Source organism: Populus alba, chromosome 14, assembly GCF_005239225.2.
Source record: "Populus alba chromosome 14, ASM523922v2, whole genome shotgun sequence".
Taxonomy (NCBI): Eukaryota; Viridiplantae; Streptophyta; class Magnoliopsida; order Malpighiales; family Salicaceae; genus Populus; species Populus alba.
Window position 1 is genome coordinate 13,041,808 of NC_133297.1, and position 22,288 is coordinate 13,064,095.

A 22,288-nucleotide genomic window follows, 5' to 3' on the forward strand; every position below is an offset into this window, starting at 1 on the left:
GTATAATCCAGCGAAGAATATCTTGAAAGTGGCATCTGGCAAATTTGAATAGGACGCCTGTCAAATAATAATAGTCAATAATGACACTTCGGGTTTTTTCTGCTCCGTGAAAGAATTTGATCGCATTGGCAAAACACCAAAAATATTTCCTGCTCCTGCTGCCTTTGCTGATCGCCACAACCCTGAAAAGAGGGATCGATAGTTTGATACGGTGGCTCGAAATTAAAGATATACATATTTAGTTCCCTTAACGATAATGATGTTATAAATATATTAAGTGTAATATTCTAGACAAGAATGGTTCTATGGTGTAGTGGTTAGCACTCTGGACTTTGAATCCAGCGACCTGGGTTCGACTCCCGGTAGGACCTTTACTTTTGTATTTTCGGTTGACAACCTATTTTCCTCTAAACGGCACCGCACTCAGACACAAACATATAGTCCGAGTAAAGGCCCTGCCAGCCCTATCTCAATGGACCGCTGCTTTTGCTGTATTTACTTATGAGTATGATTAAGTTGTTTTTTAAAATTAATTTTTGATAGTAACATATCAAAAAAATATAAAAATTAATTTTTAAAAAATTAAAATTTAATAAAAAAGCAGTTTAACGGCAACCCCCATAAAAATGCAGATACTGTAGCCTGACTAGTGCTTTTCTTTTGTGTCGTGGAGCCAACACATACCACGTTCCTTCTCATGATGCTCAATCCCCAAAAGCAACGTTCCTTTATCATCATTATTTTATTTTTGAAGAAATATTTCCTTTGTTCATTGTATATAACAGCCTTACGAAAAAGAAGGAGGGAAGATCATTCAGGAGACCTTCCCTTTTGAGTAGGTCCACCCAATCTCCTTCTGGGGCTAGATAATAGAGCCCACCTTCAACAACTTGGATCGAAACTAAACCTAACAGTGAACCCCACTACCCAAAAGAGGGGCCACCTTTATCAAGCCCACCTACGGACGAGCCCCGGCAACACGAGCCCAAGCCCAACGACAGCTCTCTGACCTGAAATCAATGAAAATCATATGCGCCACCTTGGTGGCAGTTAAAATACTGTTTTGCTCCCGCGTAAAGGCAGTTCCAGGTATTTGTTTATTGCAGTGAAGAACTGGAAAGGCAATAGAAGCTAGTGGGGCTCTCGGGCTCTCCTCAATATGGCCATCTCTCTCACACTCAAGTCACTTTTCCTATATTCTCATTTCTTTTCCTATCATCTTTTCATTTCCCAAAACATTTCTGACTCTCCAACTACTTGGAGAAGAAGCTCCAGTTCATCATTTCACTTTCTTACTCTATAGACACAATCAGGGATGGTGAAGGAAAGTGAGTACTATGATGTTCTTGGTGTCAGCCCATCTGCTTCAGAGGAGGAGATTCGCAAAGCTTATTATCTTAAGGTTTGATCACTTAGAGAGGACCTATATTGTTTGACGCTGTGTTACCGAGTGTAGTTAGCAGGGTTATATATGGCTACTAGCGATGCCTGAAATACAAAATTTAGTGTTTTAGTTTTGGTTTCTCTGTGGTGAATTTGAGTTAAGAAACATATCCAGGTTGCTTTTACTTAGACTGGTAAAGAGTGAATTATAATCTAAATTGAGTTTAAAAAGTAACGAAAATTTTGATTTCTTTTTAATGGAACCTGGTGCCTTTCAAAAAGTAAAAAATGCTGAGCTTCTTTGCGTCCAAATTGTTTTTCCTCAGGATTTTATATTGTAACTCTGTAAGAGTTTTCGTTCTTTTCACCATGGCTAACTATAAGAGAGAGAGATATTATATTTTACAGGCCAGGCAAGTTCATCCAGACAAAAATCCAGATGATCCACAGGCTGCAGAGAGATTTCAGGCAAGTCCACCCGGTTATGATGGTTATTTATCCCTTCAACATAGACATAGACCACATCTTTTTCCTTATCAAATGTCCGATTCGTTTCTTAAAATAATTGGGCAAGTGCAAGGAAAATGCAATTAGGGATGAGGGTGTCAGGAGTCGTCTTTCTATTGCTAAATCCATTATTATATTGGCAGTGTGTTTCTCGTGTACACCTAGTAAATGTGGAGTGTCTAATATTCCAGAACACAATTTCACATAACAAGCATAGAGAATCTAGTCACAAATTATTGATTGGAAACTACAAAGGGTTTAAACCATTTTAACTTTGGCAGGTTTTAGGTGAAGCTTATCAAGTTCTGAGTGATCCAGTGCAAAGAGACGCATACGATCGAAATGGAAAGTATTGCATATCAAGGTGTTTATTTTAATTTTTCTTCCGTAATTTTCTCTAATCCTGTTTAAAGATGATTCTAGTCCCTTAGGTTTGCTTGAAAATATATACCATAGATGTCTTGGCTTGAAAAATGCAGAATGATCAACTGAGACAGTTTTCTGGTCAATACTATATATTTCTTACTGTAGCAAAACCCTTTTCAAATAATGGCTCGTTCATTTTTCACTGAATACTTTTTAGCGAGTGCAGTTTGATCAACAATTTGGGCATGTAAATATCTATTTTTACTTGCATAATGGATTTTATGCGTCATTAAGATGTAGATTTCCATTTGAATATAGCTGTCTTCGTCTTCCCAGTATGGTATCTTCCCCTTCAAATAATTTGATATCCTATTTCTCAGGGAAACCATGCTTGACCCCACTGCTGTATTCGCTCTTCTGTTTGGGAGTGAACTATTTGAGGACTACGTAGGACATCTGTCTGTGACATCAATGGCTTCTTCTGAATTAGCTAGTGAAAGTGGGAATCCTGATAAAGTACATGAGAAATTGAAGGTATGGAATTTCACCAAGTTCATGAAGTCTTGTGCTTAAGAAGTAAGCAGTCCTCTAAGTACAATTAAACTCAATTATGCAATAGCAGGTAATATCGTCACACTCATATAGAGCTTACACTGTAGTATTTCACTCCACCAAGGAAATTCCAGTTGGTTTGGCCGTTCCCATTGTATTTTCCTCTGTAATTTCACGAATAGCAGAGTACCATGTATTTTGACTTCGACTTCTACCTGTGTTTTTACCCTTACCCTACTAAATGTTTCAGCTTTGAAGTTCTGCAAAAGTAGCGATGGCTTAGAATTTCTGTCCCTGTTATCACACATGCTGGAAGTATGCAGTGTGTAGCTTGTTCTAACATATCTATCCCTACATAACCCTATTCTGTTTTTTACGTTTCTGTTTTTGATAAGCTATGATGTATGGATTATTTAGACTAACCTTTTGTTTTCGGTTTGTGATTATTCATTGAAGGCTGTCCAAAAAGAAAGAGAAGAAAAGCTAGCAAGATTTCTGAAAGATTTTCTTAACCAATATGCTCAAGGTGACAGAATTGGATTCTTAAGGCGTGCAGAATCAGAAGCCAAGAGGCTTTCTGATGCAGGTAAATTAAACTGAACTCTCCCATCCTTCCTTTTCTTGTTACATCTGCAATTTGATGGTTCTCTATGATTAGAAAACTCCGCAGCGTAGCTTAATATTTCGTTTGACTGAAAGATACAGCTTTTGGAGTGGATATATTACATACTATTGGCTACATATATTCAAGACAAGCAGCACAAGAGCTTGGAAAGAAAGCAATTTATCTAGGGGTGCCATTTTTGGCAGAGTGGGTTCGCAATAAAGGACATTTCTGGAAGTCACAGATTACAGCAGCAAAAGGTATGAGACATCAGCACCCCAAACCCACATCTCTGCCTCCAGTAATAGCATTGTTTGCGGGTGTCTGTGTACAAGTAAGCTTACCTAACTAAATATGGAAAACAAATCCAGGTGCCTTTCAGTTACTACAGCTTCAAGAAGATATGCGCCGCCAATTTAAAATGGATGGAAGCGGCCCTGGAAATGATGTTGAATCACATTTACTTTCAAACAAAGACACATTGATGAACTCGTTATGGAAACTGAATGTAGTGGACATTGAAATTACCGTGATACATGTGTGCCAAATGGTGAGGCTCTCCATTTCAACTCAAGAAAACCTTGGTTATCTTCTCTGTTTCACAAGTAGGAGTTATTCACGAACTATTCCTTTTTATATTCTAACTCTTGTTTAACCTTCCATTTCAGGGTAGAATTTAGGAAATCTAGTTTATTTTGAGTCGTTTAAGACTTTGTTGGAGAAAAACAGAGATGAATTGGGAATGCATTTTCTCCCTAGTAGCTACTTTTTTTTTTCAACTGCTTGAAAGAAAAAGGTCTTCCATAAGATTCTTCTCATAATTTTATTTTTTTTGCAGGTCCTAAAAGAAAATAATGCTAGAAAAGAAGAGCTTAAAGCCCGTGCTCTGGCATTGAAAATTCTTGGGAGGATCTTTCAGGTGGATTATTATCATAATCACTACACAATATTGTCTTTGTAATTCCATGAACATTTATCGGAAAAATTGATAATTTTGGACTTGATGTTGCTTTATAAAAAATATTCAGCAGGAAAGGCAATCAAGAAATGGCGCAACATCAAAGGGAAAAAATGCTGTTGAAACTGACGACGACGACGATGATAGCAGTAGTGAAGAAGATTCACCAAGGGCATTATCCTATCGAACTCCTCTCCTTACTCAGGCATGTTGAAATACCATTTAGAGCTAATACATCAGTTGCATTCGTGTTTCGACTGCTTCTTCTTTTCTCCTTTTAGCTCTAAATTTATGCCCGATGAGAGCATAATTGTTATGACCTGCATTCCAGGAAAATCATTCTGAATTTAATAGTAAATTGATTCCAGGAGAACAATGTCATTAGTGTGATCTTTTGCTTTGGCAGGGTATTGGCAGACTATTCAGATGCCTGTGCAATCCAGCATTTGATGTGGATGATGAAGAGATCGTGTACAAAAGCAAATGATGCACAAGAATGTATATGCCAAAGGCTGACTCTGAGGCTGTAACACAGTGTTTTTCTCCTTTTAATCATAGATTGGGACAAGCTATATTTATATTTTATATTGTGTGCGTATTTATTTAAAGAGAGAACAAATCACATTGATTGTAATCTCTCGTATAGAACTGGCTGTCCATTTGACTGGAACCCTATTTGTCAAGTAGAGGTTGTTTTCTGATATAATAGGAAGGGCACTTTTCAGAAATGCATTGAGCACTTTTTCCTGGTTCAAGCCGTCTTCGAATGATGAGTCCAACAAAGCTGCGGGGTGGGGCATTTTATGTTCATTGCATTCCTCGCACTAGCAGCCATCAGAAAAGGAAAAGATGAGGTAACATGGCTCCAACTGTCCTCCTGGCGACAGGTAAGCGACAAGAGAAATAACTAGGGTTTCTTGATTGATTTTTTCCCAAGTCGTTTTGAGTGCGAAATGAGCAATACCTACAATAACTCGTTGGCATTAGGAGGCAGTTCCAAAAGCTGAACATGACAGCTTGGGCTGGAAGGTTCTTGATTTGGGTCGAAGCAAATCTAATGAAACGCAGGAAGCACCACCACCAGCAAGAAAAAACCTAAATGCCGAATGGCTTCCGAGCCACTTAAACATCCTCAAACGCTAATAAAAAGACAATACATAGCATGATCAGTCAGATTCTTGTTCTTTTTATTTGAGATCTTTTACGGAGTTTTCGCGTGACAGAATACTTTCTGCTTAAAAATCTGAAGTACATTACATATTCGAGGAAACGGAGACAATCTTTAAAATTCTCAAGAAAGCGTGCCCCTTGGTAGATCATATGAAGCACTTAGGCATATAGCCAATGATTTGGATTGATTATCACATGAAGGTAGGTTTATAATTGTCATAATAAATCATAAGCAACCAACACACACATTTGACCAGTAAACTTGGAGCCAGCATACTTGCTCAACCAAGAGCAGAAAAAAGTCCACAGCTTTACTTACAGACCATATTTCGCAACAATGAATGGGCTGCCCATGTGCATCCACATTGTCAACTCTTAAACACAACCACATTTACAAGGGCACAGTTCTACCTTTACAGGTTCACATGCACAGTTGCTTTAAATTCAGAACTGCATGTGCGGCTCAATGTGCCGGATGAGGAATAGAACTTGCGGTGTGGTGTGCTTGGACAGCACAGGCACAATGCACGGAAGTTAAGTTCCAACAGCCACTCATAACGAGGGAATGCCTCCCTGAGCAGGTATGAAGTGCAGGGAACGAGTCACATAGAGCCTGAACAGCAGGAGGTGTGATTGCCGTGCACTGACTGATGTTGAGACTCTTTAATCCTTCCTCATCATACCTGCCTTTCCTTGATTCCCACGTTGCAGGCTTGTTCTTCACTCGGTTGTGGACAAGGGAATACATTGCTCTATCTGTGATGTTCCGGCAGTAGTACAGACAGAGGGATCTAAGACGGGGACACCTGTTTGCCAAAGCAATCACGCTATCATCTGCAGAAAAATTGTGAGTATTCCATCAGTTATCATCATAATCAAAATACCAAAACAGCCTTAGCATGTAAATAACATCTGCTCTCAAATTCAAATTGGCAGTATACCTTTCACGTCAAATTAACAGGTTGCAGGTTCAGTTTAATATTGTTAGCACTAAATGAATCACCTTTCTCAATTTCATACTCTTACCAAAAAGGGACACCGTCCAGTACTATGGAAAACGTCATAGGATTGCAAATATAATTTGATCAGGCCATGAGAATTCTTGGGATTGCATTGTTTCTAAGTCTCTTGCCCATTCAATGGTTCAGTGAAATTTTGCGTCTTATAGCCAATTAACAAATACATTTTGGTGAAGTAATAATGCAAGAACATCTTGTGAAATGATACAAAATCATCCCCAAATTTGAAAATACCTGTTATACAGACACAACCACACAAGTCAAGGGTTCTGAGATCAGGACACCCGTATGCTAGACTCATTACTCCGACATCACCCACATTCTCACACCATCCCAGATTCAAAGATTGCAACTGACTGCAGTTGCGTCCAATAGCCTGCAGATTGTTTACCAAACTTGTAAGCCATATAACTCCTTCAGTGGCAGATGGGGAAAAAAAAAAAATAGTTACAAGCATAAACCTGCAAGGCACGGTCAGTTGCACCATTCACACATCCACAGAGATTTAAAAATTTTAATTTTCGGCAAAATTCTGTCAGATACTCTAGAGAAACATCACTGAATGCCGTACAACCACTGATGTTGAGTTTGGTAAGATTGGGAGAACCGTGAGCTAATGCATACAAGGAGAGATCACTAAGCTTAAAGCTTTTGCTGAGATCCAGGTCCTGCAGATCATGACAGTAACTTACAATAGTCTCAACAGCATTGTCCTCGAGTTGTGGTTTATCTTGGCGCAGCACAAGAGTTTGCAGTTTTGTAAATTTAGGAGCAAGAGATAGAACCAAGTTGTTCATGTTGTTTTTGCACCTGAAGAAAAGAGCTGATGCGAGATGTTATCGGTGTCAATGATGAAGAAGAATAAATTCAGAACAGATTGGTCAACAAAATAAGACCTGATAATAAGCCGGAACAATTTCTAAAAGGTTACTTTTCAAAAGGTCTTGAATGTTGATTAGAAATACTTTAGGAATTATACACAACAAATCTAAAATCTTGATGCAGAGCAAACTCAACCAAATCTTTTAACATTCCCCTCGCAAACAAGCAAATGAATTTCTGATTGTCTATGTATATCACTCATTTACCCGTAAAAAAATCAAAAACTACCATGATGAGAACTGATTACAGCACGTGACATTAAGACTGAATTAGGGTTACAAGTTTTCAAAGATAGCATGTTTCATGTTACTTTCTGTAACCAATCAGCAATGTTTTCGATCATGGCCTCGGAGAAGATGGCAATCCGGGACAAACTGCTCTGTTTAAAAACCACATACAAACTCTTAAGTAAGAAACACTTCAATAACTCAAAAGGCATGATCACCTGGGTCGGATTAAGAGATAAGAACAATTTTATATACAATCGATACAGCTTAAATAAAACAAAATCCCAAAAGAATTACAATCAGCTTGAACAACATATTGATTATTAAAGACAGAGGAAGAAAGGTTATACCAAGAGAGACACAGATGGGTGAGTCCCGAGCAAATAGCATCCCTCCATCCACTGCAAACCCCGGAAGCCATAATCAAGGTCCTATCATCAACAAGAGAAACAATCCTTAACAACAGCTCCATAGGGATATCTTTCCACTCAGTGATCACCAAGCCTTCGATTTCCACACCTCCTGCACCAATCCCACTCTTTCCACCATCAAAAGCAAGCATCATCGGCTTCTCAGAATACAAATTCAAGTCTTCCCTCCTCCCTTTTACTTCCCCTGCCATTTCACGTGGAAAAGTTTGTTTGTTTCTTGTTTCTGTTTTCTGTCATCAATACAGTTTAAGAGGTTACGAGAGAAAAGAAGAAAATTTTAGTAAGACGACAAAAAAAAACCCATGTCAAAAACCGAATTAAAATCATGAAGGCATAACAAAAGAAACATTGATTAAGAATCATTAACAAGACACAACTAAATGATCATTAAAAAACAATCTTTAACTCACATTACCGGCAGATTCTATGACAGAAAAATTGAGTCTTTCAGTACCAAAAGTCAAGAGGGACAAAAATAAAAGAAATTTTGAAGGGTGTCAGTGATATACGTTTTTCAGCTGTAATTTTCTTTTTCTCTGTGTGAGCTCTGCTAACGGCTGAAGCTTTGGAGCGGAGGTGCATTTATCGAGACAAAAGGATTTTAAAGAAAGGAGAAACGTACGGGAAGAGGTTAAGCGGCCCGTGTGGTGCCATGTGTTTGATGTTAATCAGTGATGTGATGACGGCCCCGCTCAAAAGTGGCCCTTTGATTGCTTTCTAATTTTACTAGATTCCATGCCGCGCGACGCCACAATTTCATGGCATACTTGTGCGTCGTGGCGGGTTTAATGAAAAAATCAAATAAAAAATTATATAAAGAAAAATTATTGCAATTTATAATTTTTTAAAAAAAAAAAATTACAAAACTAAATTTTTAACCAGATTAATATTTAAAAAAATAAACTAAACAAATAAAAATTTTTAAAAAAATCATAACAAAAAAAAGAGAGAGAGAAAAAACCATACAGGAAAAAACTGTAGGAATCTATAATGTTTCATGAAAAAATCTACAGTTGTAATTCTCAACCAGTTCAGTATTAAAAAAATCAACAAAGATAATTTTAAAAAAAATCATTATAAAAAAAAACATATATAGGGAACACTATAACAATCCACGGTGTTTTTAAGAAAAAAGAACTACAAAACTAAATTCTCAACCAACTTAATATATAAAAAAATCGATAAAAAAAAATTTTGAAAAAAAAAATAAAAAAACAAATTCTCAACTCAGCTGCATATTAAAAATATAAAATCAACAAAAATATAATAAAAAAAAGAGAGAGAGAAAAGAAGAAGAAGAAGAGAGACAATTTTGGATAAAAAATGAAAAAAATAAAAAAACAGAAAGTTAAAATTAAATTCTCAAACCAACTCAATATTAAAAAAAAAATTGACAAAGATAATTTTTGAAAAAAACTATATAGGGAAATACTATAGCAAAATAAAAACCATGTGGGAAAACATTGTAACAATTCATAGTGTTTTTTTTAAAAAAAAAACTACGAAGCAAAATCTACAAATATTATTTTTGAAAAAAAAAAAGCATGTAGGGAAAAAATTATAGTAATCCATAGTGTTTTAAAGAAAAAAGTTACATAACTAAAATTTCAAACAATTCAATATTTAAAAAAAATCATTAAAGATAATTTTAAAAAAAAAATAAAAATAAAGAATAAAAAAATAAAAAACAAGAAACAAGAAAGCATGTAACGTGAGGAAAGCTACAAATATTTTTATGGATAAACAATTCTTAGAGATTTTTTATTTTTTAAAATTAATGTTATCTCAATTATTCTTATGAATCTCAAATTTAACGATCATTTAAATTTTTAATAATTTTTAAAAGGATTGAAACTTATAACTATTTAAAAGCAAATTTAAAGTTTGATGAAATAAACTACCTCTAAGAAATTTTTTTTTCTTAACATTATAAATGGGAATTTTTTATATAAATTAGCATAGCTTAAAAAAAAAAAATACAGTGTAACTAGATCTGTTATGAGGAACAGCACAGCATAATTAATAAAATTTTAAGAAATCGCACCATTTTTTAATAGCATGATTAATAAAAAAATTAAAGAATTTCGCTAATGAAATAACAAAAGCCTTCAAAAATACAGTAAACAAACAAATAAATATTCATTTGAGCCCAAATCTTGGAACAAATGCTTACTAGAAAATGTAAGGGATGTGATACTTTTTATTAGCATATTTTTCTTTTATATATATATATATATATATATATATATTATATATATATATATATAATTTTAAAAAACTATAAATAACACAATTATTTAAATGTCATCTGATTTACGCTGCAATAAATAAGGTAATCAGTAGCACAATAATAATCGGTTGCTCTATTAAGAATAATCCAACCTATTAAATTTTTATTGCTTATACTATTTTTAATAGTATGATTATTTAAATTATGCCAGTTTGAAAAAAAAAAAAAAAATCCCCGTCAATACTCCATTGTTTTTAAAGCCTTGAGTTTTTTTTTTTTTTTTTCGCATACAATACTAGTACCAGTCTAGTCCAGGATAAGCATTAGACAATTTCAGATTGACCGAGGAATGGAGCTGTATTATCAAAATATATAGAGACTCCATAAAACAATTAATGAGCTATTATTGATCATTCCGTGAAATGTGACTTTTTTAAAATTAAATATTCAAAATATAGTTTTACTTTTTTTAAAAAAAAAAACCACACTGCTCCAGTGGGAGAAACATGTTGATCTTGATGAAATTATTTATTCTGTCCCGAAAGAATAGAGGACAGTTTTTGAAGGGAAATGAATTTTGCTTTTTAAGAAACTGTAAAATATAGTGGAGAAAGAAAACAAATAAAAAAAGTTCGGAGAGAATGGATGAGTGTAGTGTTAGAAATAATATAAATCATATATTGAAACTCACCTAATAGTTTAAAGTTATTGAGTTGAAATAGTTTTTTGACTAGATGATCAAACATTCACGAGTTCGAATCTTATTATTTCTATTTATTTAATAAAAATTAAACATAAAGTAAAACGGTATGTTCAAGTTTCAAGTCAAAAGACTTTCACTTGATGAAGTGTTAGAAAATAATATAAATTATTTTTTGGCGTCATTTTTTTAATGGTTGAGTGTTTGGAAACAAATTATATTTTAAATTTTTTATTAAAAATATATTAAAATAATATTTATTTTTATTTTTTTTAAAATGATTTTTTATATATAGACATCAAAATAATTTAAAAATATTAAAAAATTAATTTAAAACTAAAAAAATTCAAAAACATAATTAAACTACAGTAAAAAAAACCCTTCCCTCTATCTTAAATCTTATATTTTTCCAAGATAGAAAGACTCCCTTTATTACGAATATGGTCAATAACATGTGGGCTGGATAATATTCCAATTTGATTTCGTGTTGATCGGACAAATTCTAAAACTTTTAATTCGCAGTTCCATTTTCATGAATCCTTTGACTAAATATTCCCCTTCCTTTTACTTTAGGACCTGGATTCCTTTTTACTTGTGGACCAGGAGGATCAACGGTGAGGGTGGATGCTCTGACAGGTTTTCGTTTGAAACCAAGATGTAAATTCCCCGTTTCGATGTGTTTTGGTTTTTTCAATTAGAACAGAATGTTTTTAGTTTTGGGAGTGTTTCGGCGTGCCGTTTCGAGGTTATAACTGTTCATATATATATATATAAAATTTATAAATAGCCGTATATATTAGTGATAAAAACTAATTAAAAAATTAATATCTGTTTTCCATATCGCTATTGAAAATATATAATAAAAAAACTTTTTATAATCGGGAAAGCTGGTTTAATTAATGAAATTGAACAAGGTTCAAGATTTAATGGCTCATGTGGAATGAAAACGTTTGGCCGGAATTTGGTTCCCGGAACGGGCCGAGAATTTTAAAAAATAGATGAAAAATTTGTTTTCCGTTTTGTTTCGTTTTTTTGAAATTGGGTATGGAATGAAATTTTCGGCCATTCGAAACTTGTTTGAAAACTTGAACCCATCATTTTTGTGTCCTAAATCTTCAACTATTATATCAGGATATTATTTATTTTATTTATTTATTTATTTATTTGTTGTAATATATTCCTAATTAAATTATCTACGTCTTGAGAAATATAGAAGTAAGCATACTGGGAATAGAGTTGCTAATGACTAAATAATTAAAATAAGAATATTGAAAAATAAAACCTTTTTCTTATGTTTCGCTAGAAGAGTGGATAAGTATATTTTGAAACATCAAATAACTATGTCGGAAATAATAGTTTTTAATTATATGGATTTGATTTGATTCTAGAAGAAAAAAACAATAATAGTAATAACACTCAATGAGAGGAGATAGGATCAAAAAGGTTGTCAACAAGAAGTAACCTTTTCGGAAAATAATGGATCATAGCGTCCTAACTTGTATGAGTATTTTTTTACTGTTTGTATAATTTTTTAAATGGGTATGGTGAAGGAATTAATCATATACTCTTATAAAACATTTTCCTTCTCTTGAAATCTCAGACTCGGCCCCTGAGCGGCTGACGTCTAGATCATATGTTTTTATATGGGAGAAAATACATTTAGTAGTTGGTAGCTGGCAAGAAAAGGAAACGATTGTTGGTTTTGTCAAGTTGGTGGATATATTAAACAGACTTGAAGGTAAGGTGTTTATTTTTTTGTTTGGTTTGATTTTTATTAAAAAATAATAATTAAATTCAATTAAAAAAAATACAACCGGTTAAAACTGGTTTTGGTTTGTTTTTTTTTTTTTTAAATTGATTTGCCTTTGTTTTTTTGCGGTTTAGCTAGGTTTTTTTAAAATTTTTCAATTAATTGGTTTTTTTTTACGGTTCGGTTTTTTTCAGTTATTTTTTTTCTGTTTTCTCGATTTAATGGTTTTTTTAATTTTTTGCTCACCCCTACTTCAAGGCTAGAAAAATTATTATATTAAAGATATCTAATTGGTTATATTTGTTGCATAATTAAAGTAATATACAATAAACAAAGTTTTTTAAGCTTATAAACATAAATTTTCATAAGTATTTTTTTAATTTATATTTTGTTTTTGATAAAATATGGGTCCTAATAAGAAAGATATTTTTTTGTGTGGTGATTGCAGCAATTGATATATAATTTAAATATATGCTTAGTTTTGGTATTAGTTAAATGGATTTAACTAATTAAAATCAAGTGAAGTAAAAATTATGTAATTGTTAAAAAAATAACTAAAAAAAAATTAAAACACCTATTCTTAAGTCTAATTTGAGCATATCTCAATATCTACATGCATTAACTAAAAATTTATCCTGATTTAATAATCATAAAAAAAAATTATGTTATTGTTGTTAAAAAGCTTACCTAACAAGAAAATTTTATTTAAAAATAAAAAATAAAACTCCTGAATACTGTTCGTAAATATATCTGTTAAAACTTTCACATAATTGAATTGCCTATGTTTCGTAGGCAGCGTCGATGGATGGTTAATAGTTGATCTTTCAGCGGTATGCTTTCCTTTATATTACGTCAAATTGACACTTGAACTCTGACAGTTTGCAATTTTATGATGATGGAAAATGTTTTTTTTATTAAAAAAAATATTTTTTAAAAATTTTTTTATATTAGTATATTAAAATAATAATAAAATAATTTTTTTAATACACAACATAAAGGCTGCATAAAATGTGAATTTTTTCTTCAAGAAATCTATATTATATGATAAAAAGTATTTATTCAGTATGCACATAGTTATACTCCTACATCTTATATCCAGAGCAAGATTTATGAATCTATTTTCATAACAAAAATTGTATTTTTATAAAGCAATAATAGTATAACTACTTGTATATCTAATTATTCCTCACATTTTATAGATGGAGTTTCAATACCCTACTCTCGTACGTGCTTTTTGAATAAACATTTGTTAAAAAATATATTAAATTTTTTTTATTTTCTTTTATATTATCAATATGAACCCGTTAAAAAACACTAAAAAATTAATTTAATGTTTTCTAGATTGAAATATATATTATCATTAATTTTTGAAATTTCTGTCCTTTTTCCGCCGAAGGTTCGAACTTCATTAGCTTGCAAGATTTATTCTTTGAATATTGAACACAGTCTAGTGCAAGCCCTGTCCATAGTTCATACTTGGTAATGAAGAGGTTTATTGTCCTGTACAGTTAATTATTTCTGTGACAGCAAAACAGAAACGTTGTCATGCCAAGAACCTTTCCAGCAAGTTCCCGAAAAAGAAACTTGTCTTGGCCCATCCTCTAGCTTCAGGTTCTCTGGAACTAGCAGGTGTTTTCTTCACGTTAAGCATCATGGTGTGCCCGATTTCTTTACGAAGCGCTTCGATAATCTTCGTGTCCACTGGATTCCCAGAAGCATCTCTTACATAGAAAACATTCGTTGCTTGCTCTCCTATTGTCATCACACCTGCTCTTGATACGGATAATCCATTCTCTCGCAGAATCCTTGTGACTTCAGACAGTAAGCCTACTCTATCCTTTGCACAGAGCTCAAGGCTCAGACCCTGAAATCACAGTGAAAGATTCAGAAAACAGGTTCTCTTCATTTTAATTAATCACCTTCTCTTATCCCTCATGCTTCTGAAAGCAAACGATAAGGTCCTATGATGCACGCTGTACAGTTCTGAATATTGAGCATAATTTCAATCTCTTTTATTCTCTTACTTCGTCCTTAGAGTTGACCTAATATCCATAGCAATCAGCATCTCTCAACTCTTCTAAGTATCTTTGTAGACTAGCAATACTGATTTCTCATTCATCAAAAAGAAGAAAGAAAAGGAAAACGAAAACGAAAGGCTGACAAGACTTTGGCATGCTGCATGTATTTTGTGAAGTGATAGATGTGAGGTTGCAGAAGATGACAGACAATGTTATGAGTACTTTTACATTATTAGAGTGAAATCTTATCTAAAAGCTAAGTCTATGAGATGGTTCTTGACTCAGAGGACTGTCACGATGTCTGTTATGTGGTGACTGTGCTGACAGCTACAAATTATTAGATGCCATCTTCATACCGTTTTCATTCCCGGCTTAGTGAACCTAATTGACATGGTTAGCCAGCAAAAGTGATTACAATTTTCCGCATTGGTTATAGAGAATCGTTAAATTAACCATGAAGTGAAGTATCAATACAATACATGTGAGAATCCCAGTTATAGACTTTCAGAAGCATTAAATTAAACATAAACTAAACCTATATCTTCTTACTGTTGTCTCAGTTACATTATATTCTGCCACAGGCCTGTAGCTGAAAAATGCTCTCTATTTTATGCTATTATAAAGGATTCTACCATGAAACTGTTTCAAGGCCAACAGCTCAAAGATTCTGTCATTTCAGCTGGGCATCAAAGATAGACTACAGCATAACTCAGAATGCAAAACCTGAGATGTTCTACACTAATATAAAGGGAATAACAGAAATAGAATTTTAAAATCACTACTTTTAGCTGAACCATGAAAGACAAACAGCAATGTTAGACGACAAAGCACAGCGATGCCCTTATCTACAATTTCATACAGCACCAGCAGGAAACTGTAAGGTAAACAGTTTACTCACCTCGCTCACTCTTCTTCTAATCGCAGCTTCAAGGCATTTGATAACTCTTTCCTTCTCTCCTTCGGTATCAAGCACGCAACCATCCATGTGACGAATATAGTACTCCTAAAAGTTCGTATACTGGGTCAGTTGCTTCAATAAAATCCTACAGAGGCTATGAAATTTATTACAACTGTAACAAAGATAGTGGAGTCATTTCAATCATTTCAGTGAACAAATGGGCTCATAACAAATGAACCTTTTTTATTTCTTAAATTCAAATTCTGCAGCACACAAAGCATAATGCTGTATTGAAAAAGACAAAAGGAAGATGGAATGAAGTAGAAATCTGTGTAAATTTGACAAATTGATTTGCAGAGACTAAAAATTTTAAAACATTCTGTTTCTAGTTGCTACTCCCCTCTACTGATTGGAGCAGTTCCGGTAAAACAATTACGAGCTTAACTAATCTTCAGCATGAGCTCACATACACAAACAGACAATCTAGTGTCAATGTGAAAAGATGGAAGCATTGAGCTTCATAATGCATGCGTCACATCAACAAAACTAGAAATGCCTTTAAACGAGAAATGTTTCTTTTTTTCTTCTAGTTATCGGTGTACGTATACTTGAGTGGGGTAAGAGGTACCTGTGATGCATGGGGGCCATCAGACGAGACTGTAGCATGGAAAACAACATATTGCATGTCTGTGAGAGTGCACACTATGTCAAACATTAACTTGGCACGGTCTTTGCATCTAACGGTGACCACAGAGTATCCTTTATCCTCACAACGCTCAACTGTGATCTTTGGCTTGAGGGAGGGAGGATAATCAACCTCAGTAGCCCCTATTCCACCTTCATAATCCCTGTCGGCGAACAACATTTGGTGCAGCCTACGGTCAACATGAGTAAACCCCATGGAGAAACTAGTACGACCCGCCTCATCATTCTCACACCCGCGTAGGATGTTCTTGAGCTGGTCCTCCATTATAGACAACCTGGTTGGGTCAGCTACAGCACGAGATGTGGTGTCATCGTTGACATAGACAACACATGCTATCCGCCTATTATGGGTCCAAACTTCAGCAGCAACCACATTGAAGTGAAGGTTGGCAAGGACGGCTGAGATTTCAGATAAAAGACCAGGGCGATCCTTTCCAATGAGTTCAATGGCAGTGTGCCCACCAACAGAGTGCACTCCAACCCGTTTGTCTGCCCAAGTAGTCACTTCTTCTTGGCTTTTCGGTCCTAGAGCCTGTTGCGTTGAAGACACTTTCAGTTAACACTGGTGCTAAAATGGGTCAACTCTTTTCCAATCAGCACTGAACATCCTATATTGGTTTGAATTTATAGCACATGAAAGCAGATAAGCGAGAAAAACATAAGGATTGCATACCTTCTCTATGTAGTTAATGGTTTTATTATCTGTAATCTTCTTTCCTTGTTGTTCAGTGACATGAAATACTGTGGATCAGAAATAACTATATAATCAATACCAACTTGTTCTGTGTGAGAAAGTGAAAGAGAAAACTTAACAGAAGGATATAGTAAGATGGCGCCTTGTTTTGATCACTTGGTTTAAAGTCTATTCTTTAGACTTAAAATCAAAAGATTGGATATAATAAATTCATAATCAGGTGAAACATGTACTAATTCCAGAAAGGATCTTAGGAAGCACATGTAGAGCACTGCCCTTGCATAACCATTAAGGAAGAAGAAAACAGGGGAAGTCAATAGAAGCATACTCATACCATCCATGAACCAACCACCATCCGAGGAGATGTAAGCTTTGGTGATAATGAGGTCAAGATCCGTTAGGACTTGCACAACTTCCAGGAGAATTCCCGGTTTGTTCATGCTGTCAACCTAATACATCACATTCATGAAGTTTAGTTTGTCATTGCGGTGACATTATCTAAAAAAAATTCATAGCAAGCATAATAATTTGCTTTCCAATTAATAAATTACAGCACACAAGGAATCTGCTTAGAGATAAGATCCTGTCTTTGTATATTCCCAATTCTGCAGTGTAATTGGATGGAGGAAAATTTAAGAACAAAAATCGTTTCAGTAGAGGCCCATCGTGCAGTAAAGTACTACAAAGGAAGGGATACGTTCTGAAAGTCTGATATTCAGCAATTTGGCTGGCTCGGGTCATTCATACATCAAAATGACTGTCAATAGCCTATGGTGTGGCTTTAGCCACCCATACATTACAGGGCCTGTTTTCATTTCTATCAATGGTTGAAGCTCGAACTAGCATTCAAACTTCAACCAGTAGTATTATGTGACCAACACTCTAGAAGGGTCCGGTAGGACTTGGCTCTAACACAAGTATCACTGATCTTGATGGTCATGCAATAACAATAAAAAAGATTACCTTAACAAGAGTACTGTCACTGCAACTAGTGTTGTCTACAGATACCCTGCTCCCCAAAAAGAAAATCAAAAGAAAAGAAAACATGAGAGGGACGAAAAAAGAAAAGAAAAAAATGAAGCAGGGTCTTGGAGTACTTAATTTAATTAATCGTGTTAAGTACCTTGGAGGATTAATCCTAGTGCTCAAGTTCTCATACTCAGGATCAAAGTATGGCCAACAAACGTTAGCCATTTAAGCAGCAATTACTTTCTCCAATCAACAAAAGAGTCTCCTCTCCTGTCACAGCAGCATTAACTATTAACATTTGATATGTTAAAAGACAAACATCCTATTATCAATAGCCATGTCATGCCCTTTTCAACAGACAGCACTAATTTCATTAACAGTTAGCATAGACATATAGGACTCAAAAGGCAGGACTTTGTGAATGAATGGAACGACAACCAGAATGATTTGATGTTTCTACTGTAATTTAGTTGGAAGACAAGCCACTTACAAAGGAGCTACATGCAAAGGACTTCTCACCAAACCTTACGAAGGAAATATTTTAAGAGCAATACCCTGTCCGAGGCTGACACCAATTACTCTTCGATAGCTAAGCGCTCAGGCCAGGAGATTCAACAATCCCTTTCTGTTGACAAAACATGCTCAGTTTCCTGGTTACAATTTACAGAACAACAACTTTATGACATGCCTAACATGTACGATTTCAACCCTATCAACATCTAATCTTGACCTCTTGATCTCAAGTGACCATTTGAGATTTAAGAAGTTAGTCTTCCACTGAATTAAGGCACGACATGTTGGTGGAGGTTACTATTATTGAGTAATATAAAAGGTTACTAACATGTAAGAATGTGGACATGCAGTGCAGGAAACCCAACTGAACAAACTACAATTGCACTATTCTCTAGTTTTTCTTTTTGCCATTTTGTTCTCTTTTTGAGATGTTAAATCTTCAAATCATTCTTCTATTTTGTTTCCAAACTGAATGCTGAGAAATTTCATTCAGACAAGGCCTAAACTAGCCCAAGGTTCCACTAAAGCTGCTCAAGAAAGAGGGTTTTTTTTTTTCTTCTTTTTCCATGATGGGCTAAGTTTTTCCTCTTCAGTCGACCCAAGCACAGCCCATCCAATGAGTTTTCAATCAGCCTATTCTCTCTCTCTCTCTCTCTCATCTCTCTCTCTCTCTCTCTCTCTATATATATATATATATATATATAATATATATATATATATATATTTTTTTTTTTTTTTTTTTTTTTTTTTTTTGGTGCGCGTTACAAGTAAAAGACACAATCAAACTCTATCATTACACTCTTGAAACCTAAACTTTAATTTACCTACATTTTTTTTTTCAAGCTACTCATGAAAGTTTCTGTTCAAGCAAAGCAAGGATTTGCCAAGAGGGACAGAAAAAAATAGATGATTAGGTGTGTGAAAAAGATTGTTTTTTAAAATATTTTTTTATATAGATTTTTTTTTTTAACATTAATACATTAAAATATCTAAATACAAAAAAAAAATTACTTTAAACAAAAAAAATTCATAAAATATTTTTAAAACATAAAAAAAAATTATAAAATAAAAAATATCGGATGTATAAAAAAATTATTATATGCCATCGTGGTTGAGACAGAGGTAGGAAACGGTAGCAGAACCAAAGAATTGTTGCCATTATGAATCGAGTTTAGGTGTTTGTGAACCAGCCAAGTAGATTCAGCAGAACAAAAATCTCTTCAGAGGAGAGGTGGCAAAAAATAGAAGAATTAGATTCCCCAACTTTAACTACCGTCGTCAGAATCCTTATACTCCTGCCGTCGTCAGTATCCTTATACTCCATTTGACCACCCACAACCCCCCACCATCACTGTCCTCCACTTTACATATTGATTTAAAGCATAGATCTTATTGTCCACATGAACAATAGTATACTAGCTGTTGAAAGAGAAATTAGCATCTGTTTTAAATTAATTCTACCTTGAAACAAAAGTCAAACGGAAAATTGCGGCGGTTAATGAAGTAGAAAGTTCCACGCTTTCAAATGGCCTCAATTACGCAGGCAAACCACTTTTTTTTAGATATGATTGTGGACTGACTCTGCCACCATAACCATTTGAAGCAAGATTCATTAGAATTCTATAGAGCTGGAAGGAAGATTTGTATGAGAACTTACCGAAGAGGAGAAGATTTTTCGAAACTTGATGAGTGGTGCCCAGGATCCGGATGAGAGAAATGGTGAGAAAATTAGGAAGGGAAACCTGACAATTTGACCATTCATTCAAGAAAACTTAAAGATTTCTGCAGTTCTGGGGATTTCGAAATAATTTACCAAAGACGCAAAGAGAGAACTGGAGAATTAAAGGGAAGAATTTCCAAGTCGCTGTTTACTAACCTTTGATGGTTCTTCCTTCCAAAATTCCAACACAAGAAAAGAAAAAAGAAAAAGAAGCAGAGCCACTTCACATCCTTAAAACCCAAAAAGGAAGAGGAAGAGGGGTATTAAAGAAACAGAGGGAGTGGGTGGGCCTAAAATAGGGTTCTTTTGTATTCTCAACTCTCTGCTTTCTACGTTGGAAGAGCACTTGCAAACCCTCCTCTGCCTCTAATAAATGGAAGTGGGCAGTGGAATTCTTTCTGAGAAGGAAATGAAGCAGACACTTGAGAAATGGCGTGGCCTCTGAGGGCCTTTAACCCTTTAAATATTAATTTATTTCCATTAACAATCATTTGATGTTTCATACATGACGCGGCGACCAAACGCCTTAATCCTCAATTTTGGTGCGATGACCAAATATTTGTCACAGCCTTGCCATGAGCGTGAAATCAAGATCTGGATCATGTTTGTTTGTTATTGATGTGCGGTGAAGGTTTTTTTATGGGATTTTAAATAAATAATAAAAACAAGTATTTTTAGTTTTAGTCAAGTGTCGCTGAAAAAAAACTTAATCTTACCCATACATATTTCAATATCAAACACACGCTTTGTTTTCTTTTCCTAAACTAGATATTCCTCAACTTGCACTCAACTCCTTCCTATAAAGGTCGGTAGAGCATGTGTGTGTGTATAATGAAGTACGATATAGTTTTATAAAATTGTTGTCAGTGTCAGTTAGGTATGGAGATCTTTTTTTAAAAAAGTTTTTTTTATTTGAAAATATATTAAAAAAAATAACAAATAAAATTATCAAAAAATTAAAAATTATATTAATTTGATGTTTTTTAAAAATAAATACACTTTTATTAAAAAAAAATATACTAGTTATTAGTTAGTCAATTAAACATGCTTGACGTGGAAAGTCATCAATCATGCCATAATATAGAAGAAGAAAAAAACTATCCTTGTATTGTTTTTAGAATAAATAGAAAGAAAAATTGCAATGTAACTGAATTTTTATAATCACGTTGTTTTTTGTGTGATTTTTTTTTTTAATCTTAGATGTAACAGTTTAATTGGTTAGACTTAACTGCTTATAAATACTAATCTTTCGTACCATATTGTCAGGAGATTACAAGCAAGTACAAGTGAATTTAATGAGAAGACTGATACTCTTCTTTATTGCCGAAAGCAACATGGTTCAATATCCACCGTTGAGTGAGCCCTTGATCTGTATTTTTAATACAACTACGTACAGATAAAGCTGATGGGACCGTTATGAGCAAAAACATATGCTTCAAAATAACTGGGCGATCGGGCATAAGAACTTGGGGCGTTTTATAATTGTGGGGGTGGGATGCCCTTAAAAAAAAATAAAATAAATAAATAAATAAGAGATGTATGGTCCTTGCTGGACTACAAACTTAAACTAAATAACTAGGCTAGAGGTCACATGATGATCCCTTGCCAAAACCAAGTTGGAATATTTCTTAGGCGATAGCTCGTTTTTTTTATCATTTTGTGTTAGCGTGGGTGATGCGCCGAGTGTGATCAAGAATCATGGATCGGATTTTCTTTCTTTTGTTTTTTCATTTGCTTAATTTTTTTCATATATATATATATATATATATATAAACTAACATAGTCGATGGAATCCACGAATGTGGCGTAGATTTCTTTATTAAAAAAAAAAGGGAAATAAAAATGTAAATTTAATCAACCATTAAGATTTTGAATTTATTTTTTAAAAATTATCAGTTCGAGTCTCATAAATCTTAAAGTTACTGAAAATTTACATAATTATTAATTTTAGGACCCATAAAATTAATAAAGATGGCACACAATCTGCTTTAA

The 22,288-nt window shown here is 34.1% G+C and overlaps 3 protein-coding genes and 1 non-coding gene across 15 annotated transcripts; 2 read left to right on the plus strand and 2 right to left on the minus strand.

The window, feature by feature from the left end:
• The first annotated feature begins 299 nt into the window (after positions 1 to 299).
• TRNAQ-UUG (transfer RNA glutamine (anticodon UUG)) lies at positions 300 to 371 on the plus strand. The gene has a single exon. It is a non-coding gene; the product is annotated as a tRNA-Gln (tRNA).
• Positions 372 to 1,143: 772 nt separating this feature from the next.
• On the plus strand, positions 1,144 to 5,082 carry LOC118027788 (chaperone protein dnaJ 10). 3 transcript variants are annotated; one of them, XM_035031305.2, is made up of 10 exons: positions 1,144 to 1,402; positions 1,792 to 1,851; positions 2,172 to 2,254; positions 2,637 to 2,790; positions 3,265 to 3,394; positions 3,508 to 3,672; positions 3,784 to 3,962; positions 4,251 to 4,331; positions 4,441 to 4,575; positions 4,777 to 5,082. In XM_035031305.2, the coding sequence occupies exons 1-10, from the start codon at positions 1,316 to 1,318 to the stop codon at positions 4,855 to 4,857; spliced, it is 1,155 nt and encodes a 384-aa protein (XP_034887196.1). In that variant the 5' UTR covers positions 1,144 to 1,315; the 3' UTR covers positions 4,858 to 5,082. The 3 variants fall into 3 exon arrangements, with proteins under 3 accessions (XP_034887196.1, XP_034887262.1, XP_034887321.1); XM_035031371.2 differs by having other exon boundaries at positions 4,444 to 4,575; XM_035031430.2 differs by having other exon boundaries at positions 3,514 to 3,672.
• A 600-nt stretch (positions 5,083 to 5,682) lies between these two features.
• Positions 5,683 to 8,710, minus strand: LOC118027496 (F-box protein SKP2A). Of its 4 annotated transcripts, none has more exons than XM_035031041.2 (5): positions 8,609 to 8,710; positions 8,019 to 8,329; positions 7,021 to 7,369; positions 6,794 to 6,935; positions 5,683 to 6,374 (listed from the first exon to the last, which is right to left on the minus strand). In XM_035031041.2, the coding sequence occupies exons 2-5, from the start codon at positions 8,288 to 8,290 to the stop codon at positions 6,004 to 6,006; spliced, it is 1,134 nt and encodes a 377-aa protein (XP_034886932.1). In that variant the 5' UTR covers positions 8,291 to 8,329; positions 8,609 to 8,710; the 3' UTR covers positions 5,683 to 6,003. The 4 variants fall into 4 exon arrangements, with proteins under 4 accessions (XP_034886932.1, XP_034886856.1, XP_034886795.1 ...); XM_035030965.2 differs by having other exon boundaries at positions 8,515 to 8,680; XM_035030904.2 differs by having other exon boundaries at positions 8,510 to 8,680.
• A 5,477-nt stretch (positions 8,711 to 14,187) lies between these two features.
• Positions 14,188 to 20,788, minus strand: LOC118063208 (ACT domain-containing protein ACR3). Of its 7 annotated transcripts, none has more exons than XM_035077418.2 (10): positions 20,453 to 20,772; positions 20,234 to 20,318; positions 18,618 to 18,688; positions 18,218 to 18,333; positions 18,058 to 18,103; positions 17,429 to 17,543; positions 17,074 to 17,141; positions 16,324 to 16,932; positions 15,696 to 15,800; positions 14,188 to 14,643 (listed from the first exon to the last, which is right to left on the minus strand). In XM_035077418.2, the coding sequence occupies exons 4-10, from the start codon at positions 18,286 to 18,288 to the stop codon at positions 14,323 to 14,325; spliced, it is 1,335 nt and encodes a 444-aa protein (XP_034933309.1). In that variant the 5' UTR covers positions 18,289 to 18,333; positions 18,618 to 18,688; positions 20,234 to 20,318; positions 20,453 to 20,772; the 3' UTR covers positions 14,188 to 14,322. The 7 variants fall into 7 exon arrangements, with proteins under 7 accessions (XP_034933309.1, XP_034933182.1, XP_034933388.1 ...); XM_035077291.2 differs by having other exon boundaries at positions 18,554 to 18,688; XM_035077497.2 differs by having other exon boundaries at positions 18,618 to 18,713.
• Between the last annotated feature and the right edge of the window lie 1,500 nt (positions 20,789 to 22,288).